Here is a 20,821-nt window from a genome sequence, read left to right on the forward strand (position 1 = left end):
TGGCTAAAACAGGGTCATTTAGGGTCATTTATGTCTTTTTTATGCATTTGTGCTTAAAGGCCTTAAATGCTTGAACCCCAATAAATGCTGCTTGCAGCTTTAATTTAAAATTGGAATTTCTCTGAAATTAAAAATCTTTGGGAACTTTTGGGATACTGGAAGTACACAACTGCAGGAAATATATATATCGCACTTTGCAAGTGATTTTGGTCATTTTATTTAAAAAAAAATCGTACATATTGTAGCTTTAAACACCTTACATTTTGATTCTCTGTTAACTGTAGTAACAAACTGTCAGAATAATATACCCATTTGTTGACATTTAGCAAGAAACCTTATAATTTAGAAAATAAAATCTTATGTCAGAGGTTATGCCTACCTTCAACAATAAGGGTGTCCTCCCTTGAGATGTAGCCACACCCTCCAGTGTCATATTGCATCAACCAAAACCATTGTATCATTTAAAGAAATAGTGTATCTTTAATTAAAGGCCATTGTCATGCTCTTAAAGTGTTAACCCATTGAGCACAGTAAATCAAACTAAACGGCCCACTTTGCCTGCATTCACCCTACATTATTTTTAAGAGTGCATTTACTATTGGAAGCTATGGCCAAAAGGCCTCTGGAAAGACCAAGAAAAAAAAAAACATGGGAATGTTCAGGTTATGAAATATACTTTAATGTAGGACACATACAAAGAATACACAAGGAAAATCATGATTATCCTATTTGAATCTGCCCTTCCACCATATCCGACTCCCTCATCTTTGACTCTCAGTGCATTCCTCCACACTTTTTCTTGGGGGGCACTTCAGTCTTCTGCCACAGACTTGGAGTAGTAATACCAATCACACCGAGAGCAATTATCGGTCCAGCATTCCCACTGGGTTTACTCTCCTCATCTGAACCCATTCCCAGATCATCCTCCTTCTCATGAACCACCACCGCACGTCCCAGAATGGAATAAGGCCCAAAGAGCTTGGCGTCTGGAAGCGTCAGGAACTGCCTTATAACTCCTTTCTCGGAAGCAAAGTTGCCCAGGTCTCCAGGATGATGAGGGTGGTCAACGCCGTTTGGATTATAATGAGGACCAACAGTGATGTAGCCTTGACTGAGGTCTCCATACTGATGGATGTGCATGGCACGCTCTTGACGATCGATGGCAGGCAAACCACGGAGGTTGATTTTCACTTCTAAATCTCCATTGGGGAAGACCTGCTTGAAGAGGATTTGCCCAAAGATCTTTGGCTGGTTACGTGGCAAATTGGGGCTGGGAGTTACTTCACAAGTGGCATAGATTGTGTTGTCGAACTCCACGACTTCCGGCTGTGGAGCTTCAGGCAAACAAACTGGAAGTTTGTGGAACTCTCCTCCTTGTATATGCAGCACCAGCAATATCAGAGGGAATATTAGGATGATTTTCTCCATGTTGATCTTGAAAGCCTACAATGAAGAGTGGATTCAGTGAAATCATGCCATTTGGTTTAAGAATGTAATATTTTTGATAAAAGGTCAAAGCGTTGTTGCAGGGAACTTTGAGAATGGAAGTTGCATTAGGTAAAATAGCACAACCAGATTAGTTTGCAACGGAAAACTACACTGAAAAAAACTACTTGTAAGATTTACTTAATAAAATCCTCGTAACAATTTGCACAAGTAAATTTTAAGTAAATTTTACTGCCATAATATCAAGTACAACTTACGTGTCATTATCAAGTAAAATCTACTTAGTATTGAACGTAACGCTCATGAAGAAATTAAGTAAAAATTACCTATTTACATTTCATTTAGAAGCTATATTTATTTAAAGTAATTAAGTAAAGTTTATTTATTGTTTTATAATTACGAAGCTTGCTTTTATGAAATTATGAAGTAAATCTTACCATTTAATGAAGTAAATAAGTAGATTTTATTTAAGTTTTTTTTGTTTTCATTTACTTAGTTTTATGAAATTATAATACTCCCCACAATTATGTAAACATTGCTAATTTCTTTTTTATAAATAATCATGAACATAAATTAACATTTTCTCTATATTTTTCACAAATTACACAATTAAAATACAATTAAACAGTTTATTTATTTTTCAGTCATCAAAAAATTCTTCATACAAAAATGGACATTCACAGTCATCTCTTGACACAGGTGCATTCAGTAAAACTTCAGAATTATACTGTAACCCTTGTTTTAAACATAAAAATGTATTTAAAAAAAATTCATGCAAAACATTCAACATTCAAAACAGCACTCTGAAATAGTGAACTTTAAAGAATACCATTACAACTTTAATGAAACAAATGAAAGTTTAAACAGTTCTATCATACCATAGCATTTAATACAACTTCATCTTCAATCTTTGAACTTTTGGGGAGAGTTTAAAGGACGAGTTTGGTATTTTACACATAAAGCCCTGTTTTCAGATCGTTTCTGATTAAATAGAACGGTTAAGATTGAAATTTGGACACATGCTTCTGGCCCGAGAATTTTCGGTTTCTGTGGTAGCAAAAAAAAAAAAAAAACATTTCCGTTGGCGGAGTAATACCGTACCTCACAGCACATCCAATACAAGTCAATGGAGTTAGACAAAAACTATGATAAAACCTGTTGGAAAGCATATTTTACAGCGATTTTTGTGTGAGCACATCAGTGAACACCCCTGACCACTCGGTGAGTTTCACGTCTTTGTAAACGAAAGTTTAATGCGTTTTAGGAAGGATTGTTCCAGTGCACCTATGCATTCATCTTCGGAACACAAATTAAGATATTTTTGATTAAATCTGAGACCTGGATCACTCCTCCATAGGCTTCTAAGACACTATAACTTGCTGGCCCAGAAAATGTATTAAAGACATCGTTAATATAGTCCAAGTGACTACAGTGGCTCAATCTTAAGTTTATAAAGCGACGAGAATACTTTTTGTGCGCAAAAACAAACAAAAATAACGACTTTATTCCACTTTTCATTTTCTTCTCTCTGGGCCTCGGGTCTTTTCACGTAGTGTTTAAGCGCAGTGCGTCTGTGTTGTATGTCACACGTAGGCTCACTATTGGGCGACGCTGGTCATGTGTGTGATACGTGGTGACGAAAAAAGTATTCTCGTCGCTTTATAAACTTAAGATTGAGCCACTGTAGTCACTTGGACTATATTAACGATGTCTTTAATACATTTTCTGGGCCAGCAAGTTATAGTGTCTTAGAAGCCTATGGAGGAGTGATCCAGCACTCAGATTTAATCAAAAATATCTTAATTTGTGTTCCAAAGATGAGCGAAGGTCTTATGGGGTTGGAACAACATGAGGGTGAGTAATTACTGACAGAATTTTCATTTTTGGGTGAACTAACCCTTTAAGTGTAAAATACCGAACTTGTCCTTTAAGAAGGCTGGATACATCGATTGGATCTTCTCCATCAGCACCATGGACAACCAGTATTTTAATGATGTGCTGAGTGATGTCACTGCTGCTGTCCTCCTGCATACAGTTTAGAAAAAGAAAAAATATAATTGTTTTGAGAAACAAAAATATAAAGTGACTTCATTATCATAACAGAATGAACACATACATAATCGAAACCATATGGTCTTTTTTAGTATGTTAACCCTTTGATGCGTACGATTAAACCGGTGTGATTATATAGTGCATTTCAGGCATTTAAATACACCTAACGTTAAGTATTACCTTCACATTGTGTAGGTAACTATAAAGTTTACTCTCTTTTTTTCTCCCACTTCACCGTATTCAGTAAGAAAATTCAAACTTTTCCATACAACAGTCAACGGTAACTTATAACGTTAACTTAACGTAACGTTAGGCCTACTTCAGCAGGAAAGCGGTTAACGTTAATTTTAAGGCCTAATCATGTTAGCAAGCTACTAGCAGTTACAACGGTATCCAATCAGTTTGAAATTTTTACACGAAAAACAGTGTTTTATCTATAAAACTATTGAAAACTTTTCCGATTAAATATACGTTAACTAATGTAACTTAGGAAGTGAAATGTAAGGGTTAACGTAACTTATGTTATAACGTTAATGTACTGTGGATAACCCAGACGCGTTACACTAATATGAGGTCATGTTATAAGATGAGCATTAATGTTTATTGAGTCACGTAAACAAGAATCATCAATCAAAATCCACACAGACCCATGTTTTATTAAATGTAAAACAGAAAGACAAACTTACCTCAAACACGACAAAAAGCAGCCACGCAGCAGCTCACCAATCCGTCTGACCCAAAGTGGCAGTTAGACTGTCTTGTCCAAACACGCATGTGCGGATTCAAACGCGCTATACTTTTCGATTAAAATTTACTTAAAATTACTATGTTTATGTGAAGTGACTATAAAATGTTTAAATATTACAAGCAAATATATAATAATATTTACTCTTTCCAACCAGTTAATTTATTACATGAATTAAATGTGTAGATATTTAAAATTTTACTTAGCAAATTCTAGTTCTCATTGAATTTTAATTTTATAAAGTAAAAATTATGATGGTTAATTTAATATATATTACTATACCAAAAAGTTCGTTTTTACAGTGTATACAAGAACCCAGGCAGCAACCAGATCCGGCCCACATCTGGGCCGTGTGTAATCCATGTGTACCAGATGTGGGCCGACACCATGTTGCTGTCTAGAAAACTCTATAATTTATGGAGTAGAAATGGAGAAGAAACAAAAACAAGCCTAAACCAGCAAAGGTGCATTACCGTACAGCTGAAAAGTTGTCCTCAATCCGTGTGCAGCCTGAATATTGCAGTCACAAAAATACTACACCGCTTAATCCGTGTGCAGTCCTGACCTGGGGTTGAGAGAATGTTCCTTTTGGCTGCTCTTATAGGAACTCATGTTGAGCTACAAGTTAACCATGATAGTTTGTTAGTCACTAATTAAGTTCACCTGTGTTTCATTTAGCTCCCTTTGTTTGCCTGTTTATATAGCGCTCAGTTTATTCAGTTCTTTGTCTTGCATTGCACAATGTGTTCTCCAGTGTTTTGTGTTTATTAAAAGAAGTACTGCTATAGATTCCTCTTCTCTTCATTTGGTGGCTCATTTGTGACTCATTCATTCTTAGTGTACAATTCCACTTGACGTTCATGCTTGACACCACTTCTTATAGCAGATATTCATCAAACATAAGTGAATAGCTGACAGTTCTTCCTTTTCAAGAAACCATTTCTACAGACTCTGATGTACCAAGCCTATATTACACATGCAATTGGACTGTTATTTGCAGTTTTTTACAGATTTTGCAATACTTTTAACAATTTTCCAAAAACTCTCAACACAGTTAGCACTACATCTGTCTATGTAAGCTATACTATTAACACATTTCTTGTTGCTTTAACACAAAATGCATACAATTAACACAAATTTAAAATGCTTGAACTTCTTTTACACACAAGCTCAAACAAGACCAAAACAATGGATTTTTACTGCCAAATTTACCAATGCTTTAACACTGTATGCCTAAACCTAACCTTACAGGCTAAAGTCAAGGTAAACAGCTGTTTATATTGTGAATTGAAACACAAATATATCCCCTGCATTTTATCCTATTGTTACTGAGAAACAGCTGATTGAATTATGCAAATATATAAATCACAGCTGATTCCCATCTAGGAAACACACTCAGGTGTTGAGGTTCTTTCAATCGCATGACCATATGGTATACTGTAACCGTACATTCTATAAAGCACTCTGAGATGGGTCTTTTTTTTATTGAATTTCTGCAGCAAAAGACCTAAACCCAACAAAACAAAAATGTAGAGAGGCTTCAAAAGAAACTGCAGTGCAAAACACAATCTATGATCAATACAATATACTGTCTGTTGTATAAGGGCATACCTGACACGTATACAATAATGCAGTTTCTGTAATTCCATCTGATGTTAGTGTTTTTATGACATTGTGCTATGATTGACTAAATCTTCCTGTTGGACGGCTATGTTATTTGATTTTGAGACATGTTTGCAGTGTTTTGGTAGGCATAGTGCATTATTGTATTTAGAAAATTAGTGTTGGAGCTTAGTTTACAGTGTGTGATTTTGAGCATGAAATTAACTGTTTTGCCAATTGTGTGTTGTAGGTGTGTCGGTGCGTTATTGGTTTAGGAAATTTGTTAAAAGTATTGAAAAAATTGTCATAGCGATGGTAAAAAACTGTACTTGTCTTTGAAGGCAGAAGTAAAAATTTCTGAGGGAATGATTCCTCTATGGCACCGATGTTAAAATCCCCTTTTAGTAGACTGAATGCAGGTAAGGTGGGACACTTGTCATTTAGATACAGTACCTAGATGTTTATTTCTTTTTATTACTTTTGTTAACTTTAAGGTCCGACTTTAATATTTCATTTTGAATACAGTTGATGTGTGTTATTTGCAAGGTATATACCAATAAACATTTTGAGATCATGCACTCCAGACAAATTTCTTTTCAGGTAATGTGACCCATCCCTAATTTATCAAAAATGATCCTGGATCTTAAAAACACATGATTTATTAACACATCACACAAACATATTCCACAGCATATTTAACAGACCCAAAAGCACATAGATAGGCTATGATGAGTAATACTCATCAGTTCACTCAATGCATGTGTAAAGTTCAAAACAACTAGAACATGTTGTGTTAACACGAAATTTTATGAAATTTGAATATCAGATATCTTAATGAACTCTACAACATATTACAAATGGAACTACAACACATGCAACAACAAATAGGCTAACAAAAATTCAATAAGAGGAACATTTTAAATGGTAACCATATTGTAAAACTTTTTTTCTGTCTGTTTTCTCGAAACACTGTAGATGAACTTAATATACTTAATATTAATATACTTAAACTTAATATTGTGTCCATGTTTTAAAGCGTTATTTTCTGCATCTACATTTTAATAATAATAATAATAATAATAATAATTTGTTACATTTATATAGCGCTTTTCTGGGTACTCAACGTGCTTTACATGGAAGGGGGAATATCCTCAACCACCACCAATGTGCAGCATCCACCTGGATGATGCGACGGCAGCCATATTGGACCAGAACGCCCACCACACACACCAGCTTAATGGTGGAGAGGAGACAGTAATGAAGCCAATCAGTATAAGGGGATGATTAGGAGGCCATGATGGACAGAGGCCAAGGGGCAAATTTGGCCAGGATGCCGGGGTTACACCCCTACTCTTTTTCGAAGGACATCCTGGGATTTTTAATGACCACAGAGAGTCAGGAGCTCGGTTTAACGTCTCATTGGAAGGATGGTGCTCTTTGACAGTATAGTGTCCCGATCACTACGCTGGAGCGTTAGGTCCCACATAGACCACGGGTGAGCACCCCCTGCTGGCCTCACTAACACCTCTTCCAGCAGCAACCTGGTTTTCTCAGGAGGTCTCCCATCCAGGTACTAACCAGGCTTGCTAACCTCTTACAATAACAAAGGTGTAGGTTGATGACGCATAAGCGGAATTATGGAACTTGCCGAAGGATCTAATAATGTTTATGGATGAGTGAATACATTGATGTTTTTAACATGACTGTGGTATGAAGCAGGTCGCGATTGCCAATGAGAGACAGATATCAGAGCCACATGCGAGTCCCGCGGATATAAAGGAATAAGGACATTTCATTCTACCGATCTACCCGCAAGTGCTGAATTAATACTCACACATACCCCTTTTCCACCAGCATGAACCAGGTGCCAGTTCAGAGCCAGAGCTACAGTATTGCCAGTCCGGAGTTGGTTCGTCTGACGAGCTCTCTAAGATCCGGTTTGCCTTTCCACAAGGTCACTGTGTACATCTCATGTTGCCCAGCAACGCTATATAGCGTGGCAGCGCCAAACACAAACACACCAGGCTTGTTCGAGATGGTTCGGCTTCTCGCAGACCGATCGGCTCATGACATCAAAGCACTGCGAAAGCAATCCAAAAGCACAAGGACTCGTATGCTCTCCAAACACTCCCGCAGCTCCGATCGGTCCGTGCCGCTCCGATGCATCTCGAACAAGCCTTCCATCAACAATGGAGGTCGTTGCGTTACTATTGATGCTCATGGCTTTGCGAACCTACATCGGCATCCAAACACGGCGAATCCAACGTGTTCGTGCAGCTCGCCGTAACTTGCATAGACGGAGATTACAATCAAGCTGCTATTAGCTCGATTAGCTGCTATTTGAAAAATGGCGGTCACAAGTTTCTGTTCGTCTTGTTGGTCACGGTAACCCCGCCCCCAGCCCCTGACGCAAGCGGTTCTTACTTCTAGACCAGCAATGTTTTGGTGCTACTTAAGAGCCACTTTTCCTGGTTCAGAGCTGGTGCTCTGGGTGTCGAAAAACAAAGAACCCATTTGAAACTAGGCTCTAGCCGTGAACCAGCACCAGCACTGCCTTGGTGGAAAAGGGTTAACAAGTCAGTTTATTTGGCGAATTAAACTTGTGAGGTAACGCAGCGCAGTTTCACTTGGTCTACACTATCACACTAAACTGCATTTGAGTGTGTTGAAAGTTATAATGTTATTCTATGCGTTTGTTTGTCTGTATGAGACTAGCAGTAAGCTAGATGAACATTAGAATAACATACTGATCATATTCTAACATTTCATCATGTTGAGCTATATGACATTGATTAGTTTTATGTACATTTGCTCAACTGTCTAATAAAGTACATGCAAGACGTCTCTGTCAAGTCGAAGTTGGCGGCATCTCGAAAACACCACGCCGATATTGATCCTCGTTTTAGTTCTCCTTTTGTCCCAAAGTCTGCTTGCCATGGTCCACAATGGTTTGAACGAAACAACTCCATGAGCGTGCCGCTAGACGTAACGCAGTTGTCGCCATGGTTACTATGGCAGTACGAGCGGAAACCAGGGATAACGCGGATATTACGTCATTGACAGGCGACAAGTGAACATGGACGAGCCATTATTCGGGGTTCAAGCACGAAGTGCTAAAACCCTATTGTAATTGTTAGGGTTTTTATTATTCCGCCGTAAAACTGATCGTGCTGCCCAAACCGTCAATTCAATTCAATTCAATTCAAATTTATTTGTATAGCGCTTTTCACAATACATATTGTTTCAAAGCAGCTTTACAGAAAGTGCATGTCAGAAATGTACATAGAAAAATACAATTAGTAATCATGTATTAATTTAGGGCATAACATATCGCCAGCGTCGAGTCGTCTCTTCACGGGTGTTGGGGCATCTGTAGTTTCCATGAGAGGCTGGATACAAACTGGAGCTGACGATCTGTATTTACCTAACAACAGAAAAGCAGATGGGAAATAATTAGCGTAGCTGCTGTTCATAATATTAATGCATTCAATCTGATTCAACTGTAGTCTAAAAGGTAAGTATTATGTGAATGCTTGGATAAAGAGATGTGTCTTTAATCTAGTTTTAAACTGGAACAGTGAGTCTGAGCCTCGAACAATATCAGGAAGGCCATTCCAGAGTTTAGGAGCTAAATGTGAAAATGCCTGGAGTCTTGAAAATGCTCTTAAATGCTGGAGTCTTGAAACTTGGCCAAATGGTAGTCCTCAATTTGGGGAGAACCTATCAAAGTATGACCCCGATTGGCCAATAGGTGGCGCTACAGCAAGCAAAAGTATGAAATTGCTCATAACTCCTAGACGGTTTGTGTATATTATATTGAATATTCATGATTATGTCAAAAACCTATTTTTGCGAACTAGACCTAGGCGTTTTCGCCCGATCGCAACCAAACCAGTCTAGGACAATTCTCTGGACTCTCTAGAACAATAATTATCAAAAAAAAGTTGAACTTTTGCATTTGGATGGCTAAAACAGGGTCATTTAGGGTCATTTATGTCTTTTTTATGCATTTGTGCTTAAAGGCCTTAAATGCTTGAACCCCAATAAATGCTGCTTGCAGCTTTAATTTAAAATTGGAATTTCTCTGAAATTAAAAATCTTTGGGAACTTTTGGGATACTGGAAGTACACAACTGCAGGAAATATATATGTCGCACTTTGCAAGTGATTTTGGTCATTTTATTTAAAAAAAAATCTTACATATTGTAGCTTTAAACACCTTACATTTTGATTCTCTGTTAACTGTAGTAACAAACTGTCAGAATAATATACCCATTTGATGACATTTAGCAAGAAACCTTATAATTTAGAAAATAAAATCTTATGTCAGAGGTTATGCCTACCTTCAACAATAAGGGTGTCCTCCCTTGAGATGTAGCCACACCCTCCAGTGTCATATTGCATCAACCAAAACCATTGTATCATTTAAAGAAATAGTGTATCTTTAATTAAAGGCCATTGTCATGCTCTTAAAGTGTTAACCCATTGAGCACAGTAAATCAAACTAAACGGCCCACTTTGCCTGCATTCACCCTACATTATTTTTAAGAGTGCATTTACTATTGGAAGCTATGGCCAAAAGGCCTCTGAAAAGACCAAGAAAAAAAAAAAACATGGGAATGTTCAGGTTATGAAATATACTTTAATGTAGGACACATACAAAGAATACACAAGGAAAATCATGATTATCCTATTTGAATCTGCCCTTCCACCATATCCGACTCCCTCATCTTTGACTCTCAGTGCATTCCTCCACACTTTTTCTTGGGGGGCACTTCAGTCTTCTGCCACAGACTTGGAGTAGTAATACCAATCACACCGAGAGCAATTATCGGTCCAGCATTCCCACTGGGTTTACTCTCCTCATCTGAACCCATTCCCAGATCATCCTCCTTCTCATGAACCACCACCGCACGTCCCAGAATGGAATAAGGCCCAAAGAGCTTGGCGTCTGGAAGCGTCAGGAACTGCCTTATAACTCCTTTCTCGGAAGCAAAGTTGCCCAGGTCTCCAGGATGATGAGGGTGGTCAACGCCGTTTGGATTATAATGAGGACCAACAGTGATGTAGCCTTGACTGAGGTCTCCATACTGATGGATGTGCATGGCACGCTCTTGACGATCGATGGCAGGCAAACCACGGAGGTTGATTTTCACTTCTAAATCTCCATTGGGGAAGACCTGCTTGAAGAGGATTTGCCCAAAGATCTTTGGCTGGTTACGTGGCAAATTGGGGCTGGGAGTTACTTCACAAGTGGCATAGATTGTGTTGTCGAACTCCACGACTTCCGGCTGTGGAGCTTCAGGCAAACAAACTGGAAGTTTGTGGAACTCTCCTCCTTGTATATGCAGCACCAGCAATATCAGAGGGAATATTAGGATGATTTTCTCCATGTTGATCTTGAAAGCCTACAATGAAGAGTGGATTCAGTGAAATCATGCCATTTGGTTTAAGAATGTAATATTTTTGATAAAAGGTCAAAGCGTTGTTGCAGGGAACTTTGAGAATGGAAGTTGCATTAGGTAAAATAGCACAACCAGATTAGTTTGCAACGGAAAACTATACAAGAACCCAGGCAGCAACCAGATCCGGCCCACATCTGGGCCGTGTGTAATCCATGTGTACCAGATGTGGGCCGACACCATGTTGCTGTCTAGAAAACTCTATAATTTATGGAGTAGAAATGGAGAAGAAACAAAAACAAGCCTAAACCAGCAAAGGTGCATTACCGTACAGCTGAAAAGTTGTCCTCAATCCGTGTGCAGCCTGAATATTGCAGTCACAAAAATACTACACCGCTTAATCCGTGTGCAGTCCTGACCTGGGGTTGAGAGAATGTTCCTTTTGGCTGCTCTTATAGGAACTCATGTTGAGCTACAAGTTAACCATGATAGTTTGTTAGTCACTAATTAAGTTCACCTGTGTTTCATTTAGCTCCCTTTGTTTGCCTGTTTATATAGCGCTCAGTTTATTCAGTTCTTTGTCTTGCATTGCACAATGTGTTCTCCAGTGTTTTGTGTTTATTAAAAGAAGTACTGCTATAGATTCCTCTTCTCTTCATTTGGTGGCTCATTTGTGACTCATTCATTCTTAGTGTACAATTCCACTTGACGTTCATGCTTGACACCACTTCTTATAGCAGATATTCATCAAACATAAGTGAATAGCTGACAGTTCTTCCTTTTCAAGAAACCATTTCTACAGACTCTGATGTACCAAGCCTATATTACACATGCAATTGGACTGTTATTTGCAGTTTTTTACAGATTTTGCAATACTTTTAACAATTTTCCAAAAACTCTCAACACAGTTAGCACTACATCTGTCTATGTAAGCTATACTATTAACACATTTCTTGTTGCTTTAACACAAAATGCATACAATTAACACAAATTTAAAATGCTTGAACTTCTTTTACACACAAGCTCAAACAAGACCAAAACAATGGATTTTTACTGCCAAATTTACCAATGCTTTAACACTGTATGCCTAAACCTAACCTTACAGGCTAAAGTCAAGGTAAACAGCTGTTTATATTGTGAATTGAAACACAAATATATCCCCTGCATTTTATCCTATTGTTACTGAGAAACAGCTGATTGAATTATGCAAATATATAAATCACAGCTGATTCCCATCTAGGAAACACACTCAGGTGTTGAGGTTCTTTCAATCGCATGACCATATGGTATACTGTAACCGTACATTCTATAAAGCACTCTGAGATGGGTCTTTTTTTTATTGAATTTCTGCAGCAAAAGACCTAAACCCAACAAAACAAAAATGTAGAGAGGCTTCAAAAGAAACTGCAGTGCAAAACACAATCTATGATCAATACAATATACTGTCTGTTGTATAAGGGCATACCTGACACGTATACAATAATGCAGTTTCTGTAATTCCATCTGATGTTAGTGTTTTTATGACATTATAAATCTTCCTGTTGGACGGCTATGTTATTTGATTTTGAGACATGTTTGCAGTGTTTTGGTAGGCATAGTGCATTATTGTATTTAGAAAATTAGTGTTGGAGCTTAGTTTACAGTGTGTGATTTTGAGCATGAAATTATCTGTTTTGCCAATTGTGTGTTGTAGGTGTGTCGGTGCGTTATTGGTTTAGGAAATTTGTTAAAAGTATTGAAAAAATTGTCATAGCGATGGTAAAAAACTGTACTTGTCTTTGAAGGCAGAAGTAAAAATTTCTGAGAGAATGATTCCTCTATGGCACCGATGTTAAAATCCCCTTTTAGTAGACTGAATGCAGGTAAGGTGGGACACTTGTCATTTAGATACAGTACCTAGATGTTTATTTCTTTTTATTACTTTTGTTAACTTTAAGGTCCGACTTTAATATTTCATTTTGAATACAGTTGATGTGTGTTATTTGCAAGGTATATACCAATAAACATTTTGAGATCATGCACTCCAGACAAATTTCTTTTCAGGTAATGTGACCCATCCCTAATTTATCAAAAATGATCCTGGATCTTAAAAACACATGATTTATTAACACATCACACAAACATATTCCACAGCATATTTAACAGACCCAAAAGCACATAGGCTATGATGAGTAATACTCATCAGTTCACTCAATGCATGTGTAAAGTTCAAAACAACTAGAACATGTTGTGTTAACACGAAATTTTATGAAATTTGAATATCAGATATCTTAATGAACTCTACAACATATTACAAATGGAACTACAACACATGCAACAACAAATAGGCTAACAAAAATTCAATAAGAGGAACATTTTAAATGGTAACCATATTGTAAAACTTTTTTTCTGTCTGTTTTCTCGAAACACTGTAGATGAACTTAATATACTTAATATTAATATACTTAAACTTAATATTGTGTACATATTTTAAAGCGTTATTTTCTGCATCTACATTTTAATAATAATAATAATAATAATAATAATAATTTGTTACATTTATATAGCGCTTTTCTGGGTACTCAACGTGCTTTACATGGAAGGGGGAATATCCTCAACCACCACCAATGTGCAGCATCCACCTGGATGATGCGACGGCAGCCATATTGGACCAGAACGCCCACCACACACACCAGCTTAATGGTGGAGAGGAGACAGTAATGAAGCCAATCAGTATATGGGGATGATTAGGAGGCCATGATGGACAGAGGCCAAGGGGCAAATTTGGCCAGGATGCCGGGGTTACACCCCTACTCTTTTTCGAAGGACATCCTGGGATTTTTAATGACCACAGAGAGTCAGGAGCTCGGTTTAACGTCTCATTGGAAGGATGGTGCTCTTTGACAGTATAGTGTCCCGATCACTACGCTGGAGCGTTAGGTCCCACATAGACCACGGGTGAGCACCCCCTGCTGGCCTCACTAACACCTCTTCCAGCAGCAACCTGGTTTTCTCAGGAGGTCTCCCATCCAGGTACTAACCAGGCTTGCTAACCTCTTACAATAACAAAGGTGTAGGTTGATGACGCATAAGCGGAATTATGGAACTTGCCGAAGGATCTAATAATGTTTATGGATGAGTGAATACATTGATGTTTTTAACATGACTGTGGTATGAAGCAGGTCGCGATTGCCAATGAGAGACAGATATCAGAGCCACATGCAAGGAATAAGGACATTTCATTCTACCGATCTACCCGCAAGTGCTGAATTAATACTCACACATACCCCTTTTCCACCAGCATGAACCAGGTGCCAGTTCAGAGCCAGAGCTACAGTATTGCCAGTCCGGAGTTGGTTCGTCTGACGAGCTCTCTAAGATCCGGTTTGCCTTTCCACAAGGTCACTGTGTACATCTCATGTTGCCCAGCAACGCTATATAGCGTGGCAGCGCCAAACACAAACACACCAGGCTTGTTCGAGATGGTTCGGCTTCTCGCAGACCGATCGGCTCATGACATCAAAGCACTGCGAAAGCAATCCAAAAGCACAAGGACTCGTATGCTCTCCAAACACTCCCGCAGCTCCGATCGGTCCGTGCCGCTCCGATGCATCTCGAACAAGCCTTCCATCAACAATGGAGGTCGTTGCGTTACTATTGATGCTCATGGCTTTGCGAACCTACATCGGCATCCAAACACGGCGAATCCAACGTGTTCGTGCAGCTCGCCGTAACTTGCATAGACGGAGATTACAATCAAGCTGCTATTAGCTCGATTAGCTGCTATTTGAAAAATGGCGGTCACAAGTTTCTGTTCGTCTTGTTGGTCACGGTAACCCCGCCCCCAGCCCCTGACGCAAGCGGTTCTTACTTCTAGACCAGCAATGTTTTGGTGCTACTTAAGAGCCACTTTTCCTGGTTCAGAGCTGGTGCTCTGGGTGTCGAAAAACAAAGAACCCATTTGAAACTAGGCTCTAGCCGTGAACCAGCACCAGCACTGCCTTGGTGGAAAAGGGTTAACAAGTCAGTTTATTTGGCGAATTAAACTTGTGAGGTAACGCAGCGCAGTTTCACTTGGTCTACACTATCACACTAAACTGCATTTGAGTGTGTTGAAAGTTATAATGTTATTCTATGCGTTTGTTTGTCTGTATGAGACTAGCAGTAAGCTAGATGAACATTAGAATAACATACTGATCATATTCTAACATGTCATCATGTTGAGCTATATGACATTGATTAGTTTTATGTACATTTGCTCAACTGTCTAATAAAGTACATGCAAGACGTCTCTGTCAAGTCGAAGTTGGCGGCATCTCGAAAACACCACGCCGATATTGATCCTCGTTTTAGTTCTCCTTTTGTCCCAAAGTCTGCTTGCCATGGTCCACAATGGTTTGAACGAAACAACTCCATGAGCGTGCCGCTAGACGTAACGCAGTTGTCGCCATGGTTACTATGGCAGTACGAGCGGAAACCAGGGATAACGCGGATATTACGTCATTGACAGGCGACAAGTGAACATGGACGAGCCATTATTCGGGGTTCAAGCACGAAGTGCTAAAACCCTATTGTAATTGTTAGGGTTTTTATTATTCCGCCGTAAAACTGATCGTGCTGCCCAAACCGTCAATTCAATTCAATTCAATTCAAATTTATTTGTATAGCGCTTTTCACAATACATATTGTTTCAAAGCAGCTTTACAGAAAGTGCATGTCAGAAATGTACATAGAAAAATACAATTAGTAATCATGTATTAATTTAGGGCATAACATATCGCCAGCGTCGAGTCGTCTCTTCACGGGTGTTGGGGCATCTGTAGTTTCCATGAGAGGCTGGATACAAACTGGAGCTGACGATCTGTATTTACCTAACAACAGAAAAGCAGATGGGAAATAATTAGCGTAGCTGCTGTTCATAATATTAATGCATTCAATCTGATTCAACTGTAGTCTAAAAGGTAAGTATTATGTGAATGCTTGGATAAAGAGATGTGTCTTTAATCTAGTTTTAAACTGGAACAGTGAGTCTGAGCCTCGAACAATATCAGGAAGGCCATTCCAGAGTTTAGGAGCTAAATGTGAAAACGCCCTGGAGTCTTGAAAATGCTCTTAAATGCTGGAGTCTTGAAACTTGGCCAAATGGTAGTCCTCAATTTGGGGAGAACCTATCAAAGTATGACCCCGATTGGCCAATAGGTGGCGCTACAGCAAGCAAAAGTATGAAATTGCTCATAACTCCTAGACGGTTTGTGTATATTATATTGAATATTCATGATTATGTCAAAAACCTATTTTTGCGAACTAGACCTAGGCGTTTTCGCCCGATCGCAACCAAACCAGTCTAGGACAATTCTCTGGACTCTCTAGAACAATAATTATCAAAAAAAAGTTGAACTTTTGCATTTGGATGGCTAAAACAGGGTCATTTAGGGTCATTTATGTCTTTTTTATGCATTTGTGCTTAAAGGCCTTAAATGCTTGAACCCCAATAAATGCTGCTTGCAGCTTTAATTTAAAATTGGAATTTCTCTGAAATTAAAAATCTTTGGGAACTTTTGGGATACTGGAAGTACACAACTGCAGGAAATATATATATCGCACTTTGCAAGTGATTTTGGTCATTTTATTTAAAAAAAAATCTTACATATTGTAGCTTTAAACACCTTACATTTTGATTCTCTGTTAACTGTAGTAACAAACTGTCAGAATAATATACCCATTTGTTGACATTTAGCAAGAAACCTTATAATTTAGAAAATAAAATCTTATGTCAGAGGTTATGCCTACCTTCAACAATAAGGGTGTCCTCCCTTGAGATGTAGCCACACCCTCCAGTGTCATATTGCATCAACCAAAACCATTGTATCATTTAAAGAAATAGTGTATCTTTAATTAAAGGCCATTGTCATGCTCTTAAAGGGTTAACCCATTGAGCACAGTAAATCAAACTAAACGGCCCACTTTGCCTGCATTCACCCTACATTATTTTTAAGAGTGCATTTACTATTGGAAGCTATGGCCAAAAGGCCTCTGAAAAGACCAAGAAAAAAAAAAACATGGGAATGTTCAGGTTATGAAATATACTTTAATGTAGGACACATACAAAGAATACACAAGGAAAATCATGATTATCCTATTTGAATCTGCCCTTCCACCATATCCGACTCCCTCATCTTTGACTCTCAGTGCATTCCTCCACACTTTTTCTTGGGGGGCACTTCAGTCTTCTGCCACAGACTTGGAGTAGTAATACCAATCACACCGAGAGCAATTATCGGTCCAGCATTCCCACTGGGTTTACTCTCCTCATCTGAACCCATTCCCAGATCATCCTCCTTCTCATGAACCACCACCGCACGTCCCAGAATGGAATAAGGCCCAAAGAGCTTGGCGTCTGGAAGCGTCAGGAACTGCCTTATAACTCCTTTCTCGGAAGCAAAGTTGCCCAGGTCTCCAGGATGATGAGGGTGGTCAACGCCGTTTGGATTATAATGAGGACCAACAGTGATGTAGCCTTGACTGAGGTCTCCATACTGATGGATGTGCATGGCACGCTCTTGACGATCGATGGCAGGCAAACCACGGAGGTTGATTTTCACTTCTAAATCTCCATTGGGGAAGACCTGCTTGAAGAGGATTTGCCCAAAGATCTTTGGCTGGTTACGTGGCAAATTGGGGCTGGGAGTTACTTCACAAGTGGCATAGATTGTGTTGTCGAACTCCACGACTTCCGGCTGTGGAGCTTCAGGCAAACAAACTGGAAGTTTGTGGAACTCTCCTCCTTGTATATGCAGCACCAGCAATATCAGAGGGAATATTAGGATGATTTTCTCCATGTTGATCTTGAAAGCCTACAATGAAGAGTGGATTCAGTGAAATCATGCCATTTGGTTTAAGAATGTAATATTTTTGATAAAAGGTCAAAGCGTTGTTGCAGGGAACTTTGAGAATGGAAGTTGCATTAGGTAAAATAGCACAACCAGATTAGTTTGCAACGGAAAACTATACAAGAACCCAGGCAGCAACCAGATCCGGCCCACATCTGGGCCGTGTGTAATCCATGTGTACCAGATGTGGGCCGACACCATGTTGCTGTCTAGAAAACTCTATAATTTATGGAGTAGAAATGGAGAAGAAACAAAAACAAGCCTAAACCAGCAAAGGTGCATTACCGTACAGCTGAAAAGTTGTCCTCAATCCGTGTGCAGCCTGAATATTGCAGTCACAAAAATACTACACCGCTTAATCCATGTGCAGTCCTGACCTGGGGTTGAGAGAATGTTCCTTTTGGCTGCTCTTATAGGAACTCATGTTGAGCTACAAGTTAACCATGATAGTTTGTTAGTCACTAATTAAGTTCACCTGTGTTTCATTTAGCTCCCTTTGTTTGCCTGTTTATATAGCGCTCAGTTTATTCAGTTCTTTGTTTTGCATTGCACAATGTGTTCTCCAGTGTTTTGTGTTTATTAAAAGAAGTACTGCTATAGATTCCTCTTCTCTTCATTTGGTGGCTCATTTGTGACTCATTCATTCTTAGTGTACAATTCCACTTGACGTTCATGCTTGACACCACTTCTTATAGCAGATATTCATCAAACATAAGTGAATAGCTGACAGTTCTTCCTTTTCAAGAAACCATTTCTACAGACTCTGATGTACCAAGCCTATATTACACATGCAATTGGACTGTTATTTGCAGTTTTTTACAGATTTTGCAATACTTTTAACAATTTTCCAAAAACTCTCAACACAGTTAGCACTACATCTGTCTATGTAAGCTATACTATTAACACATTTCTTGTTGCTTTAACACAAAATGCATACAATTAACACAAATTTAAAATGCTTGAACTTCTTTTACACACAAGCTCAAACAAGACCAAAACAATGGATTTTTACTGCCAAATTTACCAATGCTTTAACACTGTATGCCTAAACCTAACCTTACAGGCTAAAGTCAAGGTAAACAGCTGTTTATATTGTGAATTGAAACACAAATATATCCCCTGCATTTTATCCTATTGTTACTGAGAAACAGCTGATTGAATTATGCAAATATATAAATCACAGCTGATTCCCATCTAGGAAACACACTCAGGTGTTGAGTTTCTTTCAATCGCATGACCATATGGTATACTGTAACCGTACATTCTATAAAGCACTCTGAGATGGGTCTTTTTTTTTATTGAATTTCTGCAGCAAAAGACCTAAACCCAACAAAACAAAAATGTAGAGAGGCTTCAAAAGAAACTGCAGTGCAAAACACAATCTATGATCAATACAATATACTGTCTGTTGTATAAGGGCATACCTGACACGTATACAATAATGCAGTTTCTGTAATTCCATCTGATGTTAGTGTTTTTATGACATTGTGCTATGATTGACTAAATCTTCCTGTTGGACGGCTATGTTATTTGATTTTGAGACATGTTTGCAGTGTTTTGGTAGGCATAGTGCATTATTGTATTTAGAAAATTAGTGTTGGAGCTTAGTTTACAGTGTGTGATTTTGAGCATGAAATTAACTGTTTTGCCAATTGTGTGTTGTAGGTGTGTCGGTGCGTTATTGGTTTAGGAAATTTGTTAAAAGTATTGAAAAAATTGTCATAGCGATGGTAAAAAACTGTACTTGTCTTTGAAGGCAGAAGTAAAAATTTCTGAGGGAATGATTCCTCTATGGCACCGATGTTAAAATCCCCTTTTAGTAGACTGAATGCAGGTAAGGTGGGACACTTGTCATTTAGATACAGTACCTAGATGTTTATTTCTTTTTATTACTTTTGTTAACTTTAAGGTCCGACTTTAATATTTCATTTTGAATACAGTTGATGTGTGTTATTTGCAAGGTATATACCAATAAACATTTTGAGATCATGCACTCCAGACAAATTTCTTTTCAGGTAATGTGACCCATCCCTAATTTATCAAAAATGATCCTGGATCTTAAAAACACATGATTTATTAACACATCACACAAACATATTCCACAGCATATTTAACAGACCCAAAAGCACATAGATAGGCTATGATGAGTAATACTCATCAGTTCACTCAATGCATGTGTAAAGTTCAAAACAACTAGAACATGTTGTGTTAACACGAAATTTTATGAAATTTGAATATCAGATATCTTAATGAACTCTACAACATATTACAAATGGAACTACAACACATGCAACAACAAATAGGCTAACAAAAATTCAATAAGAGGAACATTTTAAATGGTAACCATATTGTAAAACTTTTTTTCTGTCTGTTTTCTCGAAACACTGTAGATGAACTTAATATACTTAATATTAATATACTTAAACTTAATATTGTGTCCATGTTTTAAAGCGTTATTTTCTGCATCTACATTTTAATAATAATAATAATAATAATAATAATTTGTTACATTTATATAGCGCTTTTCTGGGTACTCAACGTGCTTTACATGGAAGGGGGAATATCCTCAACCACCACCAATGTGCAGCATCCACCTGGATGATGCGACGGCAGCCATATTGGACCAGAACGCCCACCACACACACCAGCTTAATGGTGGAGAGGAGACAGTAATGAAGCCAATCAGTATAAGGGGATGATTAGGAG

The 20,821-nt window shown here is 38.3% G+C and overlaps 3 protein-coding genes across 5 annotated transcripts; all 3 read right to left on the bottom strand.

Moving 5' to 3' along the window:
* Positions 1-639: 639 nt before the first annotated feature.
* On the bottom strand, positions 640-4,915 carry LOC311068124 (extracellular superoxide dismutase [Cu-Zn]-like). The gene is made up of 2 exons (XM_084090372.1): positions 4,717-4,915; positions 640-1,443 (listed from the first exon to the last, which is right to left on the bottom strand). The coding sequence occupies exon 2, from the start codon at positions 1,426-1,428 to the stop codon at positions 775-777; it is 654 nt and encodes a 217-aa protein (XP_083946498.1). The 5' UTR covers positions 1,429-1,443; positions 4,717-4,915; the 3' UTR covers positions 640-774.
* A 5,535-nt stretch (positions 4,916-10,450) lies between these two features.
* LOC311089234 (extracellular superoxide dismutase [Cu-Zn]-like) lies at positions 10,451-11,772 on the bottom strand. 2 transcript variants are annotated; one of them, XM_084123779.1, is made up of 2 exons: positions 11,574-11,772; positions 10,451-11,252 (listed from the first exon to the last, which is right to left on the bottom strand). In XM_084123779.1, the coding sequence occupies exon 2, from the start codon at positions 11,235-11,237 to the stop codon at positions 10,584-10,586; it is 654 nt and encodes a 217-aa protein (XP_083979905.1). In that variant the 5' UTR covers positions 11,238-11,252; positions 11,574-11,772; the 3' UTR covers positions 10,451-10,583. The 2 variants fall into 2 exon arrangements, with proteins under 2 accessions (XP_083979905.1, XP_083979906.1); XM_084123780.1 differs by having other exon boundaries at positions 11,579-11,673.
* A 5,465-nt stretch (positions 11,773-17,237) lies between these two features.
* Positions 17,238-18,469, bottom strand: LOC311067895 (extracellular superoxide dismutase [Cu-Zn]-like). 2 transcript variants are annotated; one of them, XM_084090041.1, is made up of 2 exons: positions 18,401-18,469; positions 17,238-18,079 (listed from the first exon to the last, which is right to left on the bottom strand). In XM_084090041.1, exon 2 carries the CDS (start codon positions 18,062-18,064, stop codon positions 17,411-17,413), a length of 654 nt encoding a protein of 217 aa, XP_083946167.1. In that variant the 5' UTR covers positions 18,065-18,079; positions 18,401-18,469; the 3' UTR covers positions 17,238-17,410. The 2 variants fall into 2 exon arrangements, with proteins under 2 accessions (XP_083946167.1, XP_083946168.1); XM_084090042.1 differs by having other exon boundaries at positions 18,406-18,463.
* Between the last annotated feature and the right edge of the window lie 2,352 nt (positions 18,470-20,821).

This window comes from Abramis brama (assembly GCF_963993115.1).
Source record: "Abramis brama genome assembly, chromosome: 1".
In the NCBI taxonomy this organism is placed as follows: domain Eukaryota; kingdom Metazoa; phylum Chordata; class Actinopteri; order Cypriniformes; family Leuciscidae; genus Abramis; species Abramis brama.